This window comes from Stegodyphus dumicola, chromosome 11 (assembly GCF_044657685.1).
Source record: "Stegodyphus dumicola isolate Sdum_Otavi_A_Nest chromosome 11, ASM4465768v1".
Lineage (NCBI taxonomy): Eukaryota > Metazoa > Arthropoda > Arachnida > Araneae > Eresidae > Stegodyphus > Stegodyphus dumicola.
In genome coordinates, this window is record NC_140778.1 from 90,112,338 (window position 1) to 90,125,035 (window position 12,698).

Genomic DNA, 12,698 nt, shown 5'->3' on the forward strand with positions numbered 1-12,698 from the left:
AGTATTTGCAAGTCGCTTCACTTTCCCAACTGAACGCTAAAAAGCATCAAAATTATGTCAGCATCTCTCGTGAAACTTAATATTAAGACAGCCTGAGCTGCATTATACAACTGAACAATAAGTTGCACTTATGGAATTAATAACTTGCAACTGAACAATAACAGAACAATAACTTGCACCAATTGGAATTATCTAACCTCAAATCAAAATGCAATAATGACAGTCTGGTTATTAAAATTGTGATGTAACATTTACATATTCTTAGTATAACAAACATGACAATTAGGCTGAATGATACTGTATAATACGGTAAACTATAGCAAGAAATATTTTTTCTTGTACCGTAAGTAAATGCACGGCACATTGGAATTTGTTCTGTATAATACATAGCAATTAATGTGGTACATGGCTATGAACAGAATGATGTAGGATTACTATAATTGTAATGTATGGGACATATAAATTAGTTAAAGATAATGAATTGTGTAATTTATGCATATTATAAATTGTTCTGTAATATGTTTTGTTTAGTTTGTGGTTTACTATACGGATGGTTTCTTGTAATGCCCATCTATAGTTGGTATTACCCTTTGGAAGTACTGCAGATCCTCTTGTAAGGTTTTTGTAAAAGACTATTGTTGGAACTTGTATGATATGAAAGTGTCTCTAATGTTGTGTAAACTGTACTGCTCTTTACAGAATCCAGCAAAGCATGTGTTTCTTTTAGTATTGCAAGTGGTAAAGACTGTTGTAAATAATATAGTCTAATGCAATGCCCTGTGTCATGTCCTGAATTAAGTTCAATATTTGGCATGTAATGCTGTGCAAAGTACTTTTTACTAGTGATACTTCTAAGTATTATTATACAGAAAAATGATTAGAAGTGTATATATTTCACCTTTTATTATATAAGGCGTAGTAACTTCACTGTTGCATACACAGTTCAAAGAACTTATTCTGCGGAATGGCAATACTTCAATACTTTGTTTCTGTGCTAAGCTGTTGATTAATAGTACCGCAGGATGCATTCTATATAACACAGTATGTTCTAAAGTGTGTTACACACAATTAATCATCTTTATTTTTAATATTGAAACCTTGTTGCATTTTAAGTGTACGCTCGCGTGTTGTGATGAATTTAGTACATAGTGTTACTCAGTGAATAATTGTTGAATGTATAACAGTAGTGTCATAAATGGTATGGTTCCGCATAATAAAAACATTAAAACTATATTCAGCTTTAATTATATAATGTCAATAACCTGTATAAAATGCTCAGCATATTGTTAATGTTAGTTTACTCCAGTACTGCAGATATATAGCGATGCATGTTATCCTTAGTTAAGTTTTGTACGTATTTTTCTTCTAATGTTTTATTTTTAGCTTATGTTAATAGTTTAATCCAGTGATAATGTTTTAACTACCATTGATCTTATAACTGTATCTACCCATTTCAGTATGAATGTATACGCTGCACGTAGTGCAAAGTTCGTCTAAATCTTGCAATGTATCTGTAAACTTTTCTTTCCTTTCACTGTGATTTTAAAAAATGCCGTTGGTCTGTTGGGCTGTGGCGGCAGCTAGAGTTGTACATCGTCTTCCTCTGTGGGAGCTACAATCCCGTTAGGTTAACTCTTAGGTCGGGAGCTCTCACAGTGGCGAAAGTCACCTTGGGATGGTCCTTATACAGTCCTAAACAGGCAGAATGACGTGGTGGATCGAATCCGTAAGTCATCGAACTAGAAATCTAAAGTCGTTCATTACAACAAGTTAGCTCCTTACTATAGCCATAGTACGCAGTGTAAATAATTGTAATTAATGTAAGACCATGGTCCTTTTTGTTTCTAAATGTGCATTTGATTTGACTTGTATTTAGTATTTGATAGTATTTGAATTGTTTTAAGTTGCAATTATTGTTTAGGTTGTTTGCTATTGAAGTGCAATGTTTATCATTGCATTGATGCCTTAGTTGTAAGTTTGGCTTCCTGTCCAGGGATTGTACTGCCCGGGACATGTAGTCCTTGGGAAAGGGGCAAAGTCACGGTTTTCGTATTAATTTAGCTATTTTTAAATATAATTAATTAAAATTGTTTTATATTACCGTGCAATGCAGCACGAGACTTATTTGAAGAGAAAGGTTACTCCGAAAAATTAAAAATACAGGAGCACGCGCATTTAATAAATAGATATCTCGTAAATGTACGCTTTTGCTTTTCGGCAAAAATCTAGAAAAGGCCAGAATATTCTCGTGCATATTTAAAAAGCTTATAAAAAGCGGGATCAAAACATCTTAATCCACTTGTTTAGAAAATTGTTGTTGTTTACTGTAGCGAATTCGCGGTGAAATCGGATTAGCTTTCTCTATTTTGAATTCGTTCTGTTGAACGGTTTGGTAATTTAAAAATTAACTACTGCAAAATATTGCAATATTGCACGAATATTATCTAATCTGAGGAAATTTAAGCATTTTGTTTTTATTTGTTGATAAGAATAAATTTATATTCACTTTTCATCCGACTTGTGCATTCAATTTATCACGAACCCATACGCACGCAACAATATAAAGACAGTAAGAGTAAAATAAAGAATCATTCGTACTTACTTCTGCGAGAAACTTTTCGAAAGAGATCACATCATTTACGGTTTGGAAATACGGATCTGAAGTTGGGAAAGTGAACTCCGAAAGGGAACTATCGTTTGATCTCACTATATAAATGGTTTTCAGTATGAGGTCTCTGTAATCGTCTTTTTTCTTACAATTTTCTGAAGTACAGGTGAGAGAGTCAAGATCTATTCCCAAAGATGGCTGGTCCAGCTTGAAAAGAAAAATTATTTTTATGAGATGGATAAGAGAAAAAAATTCGTTAATATATTTTTTCATTTAAAATACGATATTACTAAAAAACGAAAATTGGGAAAAGAAATTGGCGTAGTAAGCAAGCGTGAAGTTTAGCAGATCAAACGAAACTTTTCGTCTTCAGAAATTTCAAATTTGCAGTTGGAGAAGAATTTTCTATTTGTCCTTCATAAACTGGATGTTTATTTACGTCACACCAGATGCTGATAATGATAATTTTTTTTGTAGTATTTAGTGCTTCGGCGTGTAACACTGATTTAATGCATCCCGGAGCATTAAACCCTCCGGGATGAAAAGTGAATGCCATCAAAATTGGGGGCAGAACTGAGCTTGCCACGAAGAATTTTGGGCATGGGCTGACTAGTGAGTTCAGACTAGTGAGCATTAGTCAACAACCACAATGGTTTACGTTTTTGAAAACACAAATTTATTAAAAACAACTGTTTTCTTTGCTGTTTATTTTCAAAAAGGCAAAATTATTATTTTCTTCAAAATAAAAAAAAAGACTTCACACCGTAGTTTTTAAACAAATGTGTTATTAGGATTTGTAAATTTAGTCAACTTTGTAAAAATGTTTAAACTCTAATACTAACACAATCCGATACTTATTTCTTGACCACCATAATTCCAAAAAAGGATTTCATTTAAATTTTTAGTCATGTGATTGGAGGAGCACATTGAAAGCGCGAATTCATGGGTAGAGTCTAACATGTAAGAAAGATTAAAAAAGTATTTGGCATTTGACAATGAGAAACAGAAGAATATAGCGGATAGCCTTAGATGCTAATATGTTCTGTCTCTTATTTACGCTTAATAGCCTTGCTTCGTATAGTAAGCTTATTTTTGCGATACATAGAAAACATTTAAACTTTTAGTATGCCTCAACTAAATGCTTATTGCTTCCATAGCTTGATTATGTCCTCTTGCTGTCTTATAACTATTTCTAAACTTCTAATTAAACGCACCTAGGAAAAGCGATAGATAATTATGAAACGTTCAAGAACAACGGAAGTCAACGAAGAGTGGGTGAATACAATTTGAGAATGAGTAACATAAAGGGAGATCAAGAACGCTTCAAACCATTAGAGAATAATATGGTGCAAGACGCCTTGGGAGTGGATGCATCGGGAAATAAACTAATTATGGACGTTACAATTACGTTTGTTATGGACGCCTACAAACATCTAATGCTTCCAGATTCAATGCACACCGTGTGCTATGCGTCAACTATGCGTGAACATGATGTACAGGGTGTTCAGAAGTAAAGAATCCATATTTGCATGTCCAAGTTAGACACTAGAGTTGCGATGGCTAGAGCAGGAGTCCAATCACGTCCTAGACGTGTTCGACGGAGAAGGGCAAGCGCGACGAAAGGGCCATGGAGAGATTCCTGTATTTTTGCCGCCCAGACGGATAAATGGTTAGTGAGACTGAATACCATACCGAAGTGTTTCAAATCCATGAGAAGGCATGGATGTAATTTGTCCGTCCCTTTATAGGAGGCATTGGTGGCGTACCTATTAGACGCCTTCATAATAAGAGATGATTGCTTCCCATGGCCAACGCCTATAAACGGCTGAGCGCCGCCTGAGATAACCACTGACCTGACTTTGTTATAAAAGTCTTACAGTGTTAGTAGTCATCCTGGCAGAAGGGAAAATTTCCTCCGTGTAAAAATATACATATAAATATTACATGGGCATACAAGGCCTGTGTATAAGCATAGATATGTTGATTACAATCATTGTCTTGTACAAGTTACATGTGATAGATACATAAAATCATGACAGCTATGTGTACATTTAGACATTATATGAATTCATATTTACAATACTTTTACTGAGATAATCAAAATTAAACTTGTAATTCATTTACACATTGACTGGATTTTCAATATCATTTAAACTGCTTTACAATATTATTTTTATCAAGTACATATAAACTGGATAGTAATATGCTAACATTACAACCTATAAACGGCTGGAGCCGTCTATTGGCTCCAATTCGTAACGACATGCACGGCATGCGGACGGGCACTATTAATTGTCATGTCTGCTGGAGGTTATTTTTGAGGCATGACAGCATGGATGCGAAATCAGCTCTAGGAAGTAGACTACGTAAAACTGGCAGGTCATGATGATGCCCAAAATGATTAAAGTTAATCGGATATCATATGCAATAGTAACCTGTACAATAATATGAGCTGTGATGGAAGTAAAACTCATCACAACGGGAAGAGGTAAAGAACAGTATTCTCCTGGCCACCGAAAGACATGGATGGGACGATCATTTGGGTCAAGGAAAAACCTGGATTGATCCCTGAAAATGATACGATTCTTTTTTTAGTCTGCTGCATTCTACACTGTGCGATTGCAACACCGCAACAAATGTTGTTGCCGATGAACCAGGGTTAATCTTAGTCGCCTTAAGAGGTGCCGACAATGCAGTAAACACTTCGCCAATCGTCGTACAATAATTTTAAGAGACAACAAATGCCTTGAAGATGTGGGTAGATTTTGCTCAATGTTGAAAAGTATTAATCGTCGGTATGGTTATGGCAGAGCGCATGTTGGCTTAGTCTATGAGTCCAATCGTGCGTTGCTGACAACATTATTTCATTGTTTCATCGCTTTGGCATCCGTACTTGGAAATTTGGGGATTATGACCATCTTGCTTCCTCGAAGGCGATAATTCATTCTCTCTGGAACTCATTTATTTGCCTGTGAGGCTTGTAGGGTTGGTCTTCGAAGAAGAATATTTTCCTTCGCTGTGTCAATCAACACTATCACGACATTTCTTACGGCAGGCGACGAATAAAAATACACATCAATCAATATTCAGTATATAACTGAATAATCGATAAGGTTGCACATTTAAGAAAGAAGAACGATAATTCGCCTTTATTTTGACAAGATTAAAATTGCTCTCATAAAAAATTTTTACCATTTAATGGATAAGAAATTATATTTGAAGGAATATTCAGTGCTAATTACGTTGATATATATATAAGAAATGGAAATCTTTACATTAAATTCAGTGAAGAAATAGGCTACCTTTTTAATAATTTCTCTTCCTTACAATACACATCCGAAGAGAACTACATTGATTAAAAGCATGGTAAAAATACATTTGTAGCTATAAAACTTATTTGCCTATTCATCTACATACAACTCGATTGAATATCCTTGGAATATGAAGAAAAAATGATTAATTTTCAATCAATCATCTCATTGACATCCTGATTAGAAGGAAACTCAGACACATAATATTATGGTATTAGAAATTTCTTTGATACTTTTGACATGTCTTGGACGCGAAGGAAATAGATTGGCCGTAAACTACTTCCACAGAGTTTTACTGAATATGATACAGAGGTTCATTTTTATGGAATTAGAAAAATCTTCCCTTTATGGCATCAGAAAAAATTGTACTGCTTTTACAAGAGTCAATATAATTTGTTATAAATTATTTCTATAAGATTGTGCCTACAATTAGTAAGGCTTAATAAATTGCAACATTTTCGAGAAAACAGGTTGAAACCCTATCCGCTAAATCGTTACTATTTTACCTGTAGTTTGATAAATAATATATATCAATATGACTCCCAATTGTCTTTTCAGTTACGCCTCCATTCTGTTAGAAATATTCTCATAAATTAAAAATCTAATTATATTTTTAGAGACAATGAGTCTACTTGTTTTTCTGATATATTAAAGTTACTTCTAATAAATGTTTGAAAAAACTTTTTTTTAAAGTTTATATCCATTTCCCTGAAATACTACCTGCTTGAGGACCTAATAAACCATAATTTTCAATAACAAAATTAAGAGTGTTTTCAAGTATAGCATAAAATAAACACGAATTAGTTATTTAGAAGTTCTGCAATAATCGTTCGGACTTAAATATATATTCTTTTGATTTCGAGAAAACTATGCGTGAGCATGTATGTACAGGGTGTTCAGAAGTAAAGAATCCATATTTCGAAGCTGCCTACAAATGAAACCAGTCATGAGAATATTGCAAAATTCTGTGGTGATTTTTATGATCGGGTGGTAATTAGTTTCAAATATCGCCACTACAAGGCAAATTGATCAGGTAAATTTGTTGGATCGTCATGACTTGCCAGATGTTTCAAGTGCCCCCCAAACCAAAATCGCATGAATTGAAACTGGGGATCGGGACGCCACACATTAAGCATAGGCTAGAGTTACGAAAGCCATTACGAAAGAGATGGCTGATGGCATGTTCTTCTATAAAATGACGTTTAAGAACACTTGTAACACGTCGTACAATGTGTGGAAGAGTTCTATCTTGCATAAAAAGTATGTGTGCAAGCCATTATGATGCAGAAAATCCACACCATACCATCACTTCTGACTAATGTAACGGAATCTCTGAGATAGGGTGCGTATTTTCTGTTTCGCAAATTCTGCAGTTGTGAATATTCACTGCACCGTCCAAATGAAAGCGTGCTTCATCTGCTCGGAGGATATTTCAAGGCCATTCTGAATTGTCGTCAAAGCGAACATGAAAATGAAGTGAGAACCGGAGTCCAGCGTCAAAAATCATGCCGAAGCAACCGCTGCACGATTATCAACGAAGCAATCAATCAAATGCTTGTTTGACAAACTCCCATTTTCAGGAAGGAAGCCAAAGTTATAATGATACCTAAGCCAGGAAAAATTTATTCTCATCCTGATGGGTACAGACCGATCAGTCTTCTACCTGGCCTAGGTAATGTTCATGAGCGTGTTATACTTGCAAGATTAAACTCTCACATTAAGGTTTTATCACCTGAACAGTTTTGACCACGTGAGCATATTTCACCAACCAAACAACTCCTCAGACTTAGTGAGTTTGCAGGTGCTGCTCTCCATATGAAATTAAATATTGCTATTCTCATGGTAGTGGCGAAAGCTTACGACCACGTCTGGCATGAAGGACTTATCGCCAAACTCATTGACCTAGGAATTGAGCAAGAGTAACTCAAGCTCACCTTTTTCTTTTCTTTATAACGAACAGACATTTAAGGTTTTTGCTACTGATGCCTTTCCTTCACTCTAGCCTATGCTTAGTGAGGTCTCGCAGAGTGCAGTTATTAGCCCTGTAATCTCCTTTTTTACGCTGCGAATTTCCCAAGTTTCAGGATAATGGTAACTCAATTCTAGCCTGTTACGTAGATGATACTGCTTTGGCAGTATCATCTACGTAAGACATTAATCAAGCCATCATTACATTACCATCAACATTAATCAAGCTGTGAAATATCTCCAAGACGTAATGCCAAAAACTGAACAGTGGTGCAGCTATTGGGAAATCTCTATTAATGCACAAAGTCCCAACTGCTCCTCATCAGAAGACGCAAACGTAATCACCAACTCAAAAAGAATTTGTATTTATTTAATGAACTTATCCCTGTGATTTTCCAAGCGAAATATCTCGGCATTATTCTTAACGACCGATTGACTTGGAAACATCATATCGATCATGTTCCTGATAAAGCTTCTACTCTGATAAGATGCCTATTGTAGCAAGTACTCAAAGTTTGATCTTAGCAAAAAGCGCCTCATCTGTCTTCCAATAGTCAAGTTAAAAAATTACAAGTGGTACAAAATCGGTTTCTGAGAATCATTACAAATGTTCACTATTTTGTGAGAAATAATCTTTTTCATGTAGACCTCAAAATTGACCCCATTTTGCAAAATTGATCAAAAAAAATGTCTTAGAAATACTGAGAGAAACATTTTTAATGATGCCAGAACTTGTGATTTTATGAATTCACTTAAGACTTTTCCACTATGGCAGTCTTTGTGAAGATAAGACTTTTATGACCATTTGCAACCTTCCTACTAAATGTAAACAAAGATTTCCCAACCTAACTTGTTGCCTTTATTTCAGCATATATTTTTAGAATTCACGAGTTACTGTATTTAAATGTTTGTTATACAATTCTCTCTCCCTGAGAGATGTCCTCCAGGACCCAGCATTCAAGCCACCTCAAGAGCTCTATGAAGCAGCATTCTCGGTCGCGGACACTTAGCCGACAACCACGTAGCCGACAGGACACTTAACCGATACCAGTTAGCCGACAAGACATTTAGCCGACAGGGACACTTAGCCGACATGGACACTTAGCCGACATGGATACTTAGCCGACAGGACATTTAGCCGACAGGGACACTTAGCCGACAGGACATTTAGCCGACAGAACATTTAACCGACACGGACACTTAGCCGACAGAATATTTAGCCGACAGGACATTTAGCCGACACGGACAGTTAGCCGACAGGACATTTAGCCGACAGGACATTTAGCCGACAGGGCATTTTGATGACACAGAGAGTTAGCCGTCAAGACATTTAACTACGATACACTTAACTGTCAACATATTTATTCGACAGAACACAAAGCCGACAGTAACGTTTAGCTGGCACGTACCCAATAATTGTTCAAACTTACTATCAATTACAAATTTCTCGACTTCTCCGTATTATAATTATTGTGTTAATTTAGCATTGTTTGATATGTATCCATGGACCTTATAAGAAATAGACCAACCCAAATGGGTTTTCTCCCTTGCCTTGGCGTATTGCCGGCTATCACCTTGACCACATCCGGAGGAGTAGGGACGACTTGCAGAAACTTAACAATAGTTGGCTATTGCAGCGTGCATAATTTTCAAGAAAAAGCTGGTGATAACACCTCATTTCACAAATTAGAATTTTTAGATATTTTTATTTTTGAAACTGAGATTGATTTTAAAAAATTTAGCATGTTTATCAAGCGTAATTAATGTTCTAAATAATTATAAAGCTGTTACATGTTTTCAGGTCTGGATATTTTTTAGCTTTTCCTATGCTGTAAGGAAATTTGTTTCTCCTTCTTTTAAAAAATAATATTTTAAATCTGAACTAATAGAAAAATTCAAACAAGCAATTTTCTTTTACAATTTGTATGCTTTTTATTGGCGTAAATAAGTAAAAAATACTAAAATCGAAAAAAATGGATTTTTGAAAGTTTTTGCTTAAAATTCTTATTTGTACTGCTTTTTCTAAAAGTATATCTGAATATTATAGCATAATATTCTACAAAGAAGTTTTATTTCAATAATATTTCATAATACATCATAGTGATTAACACTTTAATAATTTTTATGCATTTATTCTAATGTTAAAAATTGTATTTAACTGTAATAATTAATTGTGCTAGTATTTTATAGTGATTATTTTTTTAATTTATGTCTAGTTCTGTATAAGTTTTCTTATTTAATGCTAATTTATTTTATTAACCCAAAGGGGCGGCAGCTCAGAAAAGCTATTAGTTTCGAAATGGCATTTTGCTTTGTTTCACTATAAATGTTCGTTTCACTTTGCAAACTGTTGCCACCAAATATTATCGCCCTGTATTAAATTTAAATAAATTAAATAATGAAGAATCTGCATGAATGCATGTACGTTTCTCTCGCACTGTGAAAAAAACAACAGAATTTAGAATCATAAAATTTTGAATAACGTAATCCTCCACCCGAACATGGGCACCTGGACGTCCTAATTTCGAATTTGTTTTAATCCATTTGATATTTTGTAACTTTAACGAAGTTTTGATTAAGAAACTCAACGAGTTCAAAGCAAGCAATGGCAACCCTGTACAGAAAATAACAATCTCCAGCGCGGAAATTCTAAAGATATGTCATTTTCAAATATTTTGTGATATTGTTCGTGAATTAAATTTTATGTGGTTTACTTGCGAGGAACATGATGTTTAATAAATAAAGGTAACACGCAAAACGTTACAAAAACGCTCCTTTGGGCCTAATATAAAATTATATTGCTGAGTGCTTCCAGAGTTTATCCTTTTTTCCCCCTCATTACACTCAAAAAATTTTATGCTCCGAATTTTACGAATTACTAAAATAAATAATCATCTTGCAATGTTAATAATTAATGATCATATAATAAAATAAATAATAGTCTTGTTATGTTATAATAATTTTAAAAACTACTGCCTGAAAATGCTCATAAAATCAAAGAGAATTATCAGATCTTGTTTAATTTTACCTCATTTGTTTCAAAGCATCATATGCTATCAGTATTATTTAATTTTACTTTATTTGTACACAAAAGTAAGTTCATAAGTTTTGCGTTTAGAATTTTTACCGTTTTACCAAAGTAAAGAAATTTATACAAGAATTACGCTTGAAAATAATGCGCAAAATGCAGTAAAAAGTGCTTTTATGAGATATGTTAAATCTTGTTTGCAAAAACTGGGACTTTTATAATCTCATCACTTATACAACGTATCACATTTAATAATTAAAAACAGTTATGTGACACAAACGCCAGCGGCTTCCGTGTTAAAGTAAGCCAGATCGTCCCCACTCTTTCTAAGGGGCCCACCAGCGGCCGAGCGGTAACGTCGCTGAACACTGGTAGTTGGGTCAGAGGCTCGAATCCAGCGAACGGGCTGGCTGCATGGATGTTCTCGTGGTTTTCTCCCATGTGTAATGTGTATACGATCCAGTTTCCCTTAAAAAGTCCTACACGAAGGCATCCCTTTATAAAGCGCTGAAATTTCTCGTCAGGGTATATGAATGAAATTTCGAAAGGAAAAAAGAATTTTTTTAGCTAAGTACGGCGGTCACTTAATTACATTTTAATGTGAGATCTTCAAAAATTATCCATAAAGCTTCTTCATTTAATCAACTGGGTTCTTTTGAACACTTTCACGTCATTAATAATTTTTCTTGTTTACTTAATGATATTAATTTTCCAATCTCGATCTTCCAAATGCTTTCATAAAGACGCTGAACACTTTTAGTTCGGTCCGAGGTTCGAATCCCGCGAACGGGCTGGCTGCATGGGTGTTTTCGTGGTTTTCCCCATGTGTAACGTGTATACGAGCCAGTTTCCCTTAGAAAGTCCTCCACGAAGGCATCCCTCCACTTAGGCAGATAGCCCTCGTGTGCTTTGCCAAAATTGAATAATCCAATTCATCCATCCAAATGCTTTCAAATTTTTAATACCTTTACGTTTCATTACTATTTTACACATCACATCATGTTACATTCTTTCCCTTACAAAACCGTTTGGCTCTTCCCACTAAGGAAATTCCCTTTCCCTGTCATGAGTTACTTATTTATTTTTATGGAATTATTTAATTATACTTTTTATGGAAACATATGATGGTGAGGGTTAGTTTAGCAAATATATTTTATTTTGTTACTAAAAACAATTAAAAAAGTGAATTTTTAAGACAAGCAAAGGTATAAATTATTTGTGACCTCTATAATTTGCAGTTCATGCCCCCCATTCTTGAGATAAAAATTCTGTAACATTTTATTGACCACTCCTCTCGCTTAAAATACTTACTTAGGTTAATGTTTATAGCCCTAAACTAGTGCATAATGTTTAATTTAGAAGTAAAATATTAAGGTTTTGTTTTATTCATTTTCGAGAAATTTCAGCGCTTTTTCAATTTGGCCAATGTACACCGAACAGCACGATACATATAAAACAATGCTAAATTAACACAATAATTAATAGCACATATGAGATCTTTAAGAATCGAAAAATGAATTTTACTGATAGGTGAAAAAAATGACTTAAATATTGAACTTATGGAGTGGTCGAGAAATTTTGTAATTGATAGTTTAAATAATTTTGGGTACGTGTCTGTTAAGAGTCACTGTCGGCTTAGTAACCTGTTGACTAAATGTCTTGACAGGTAAGTGTCCCGTAGCTAAATGTCCTGACAGTTAACTTTCTGTGTCGGCCAAATGTCTTGTCGGCTAACTGTCCGTGTCGGCTAAATGTCCTGTCGGCTAAGTGTCCTTGTCGGCTA

The 12,698-nt window shown here is 34.7% G+C and overlaps 1 protein-coding gene across 1 annotated transcript in view; it reads left to right on the forward strand.

The window, feature by feature from the left end:
• Positions 1-3,900: 3,900 nt before the first annotated feature.
• Positions 3,901-12,698, forward strand: part of LOC146994198 (neprilysin-2-like) — a 125,954-nt gene continuing 117,156 nt past the window's right edge. Inside the window, exons 1-2 of the mRNA XM_085826318.1 lie at positions 3,901-4,118; positions 7,500-7,591. Of these exons, the coding sequence (XP_085682444.1) occupies positions 3,901-4,118; positions 7,500-7,591 (310 nt within the window). The remainder of the gene's footprint in view (positions 4,119-7,499; positions 7,592-12,698) is intronic.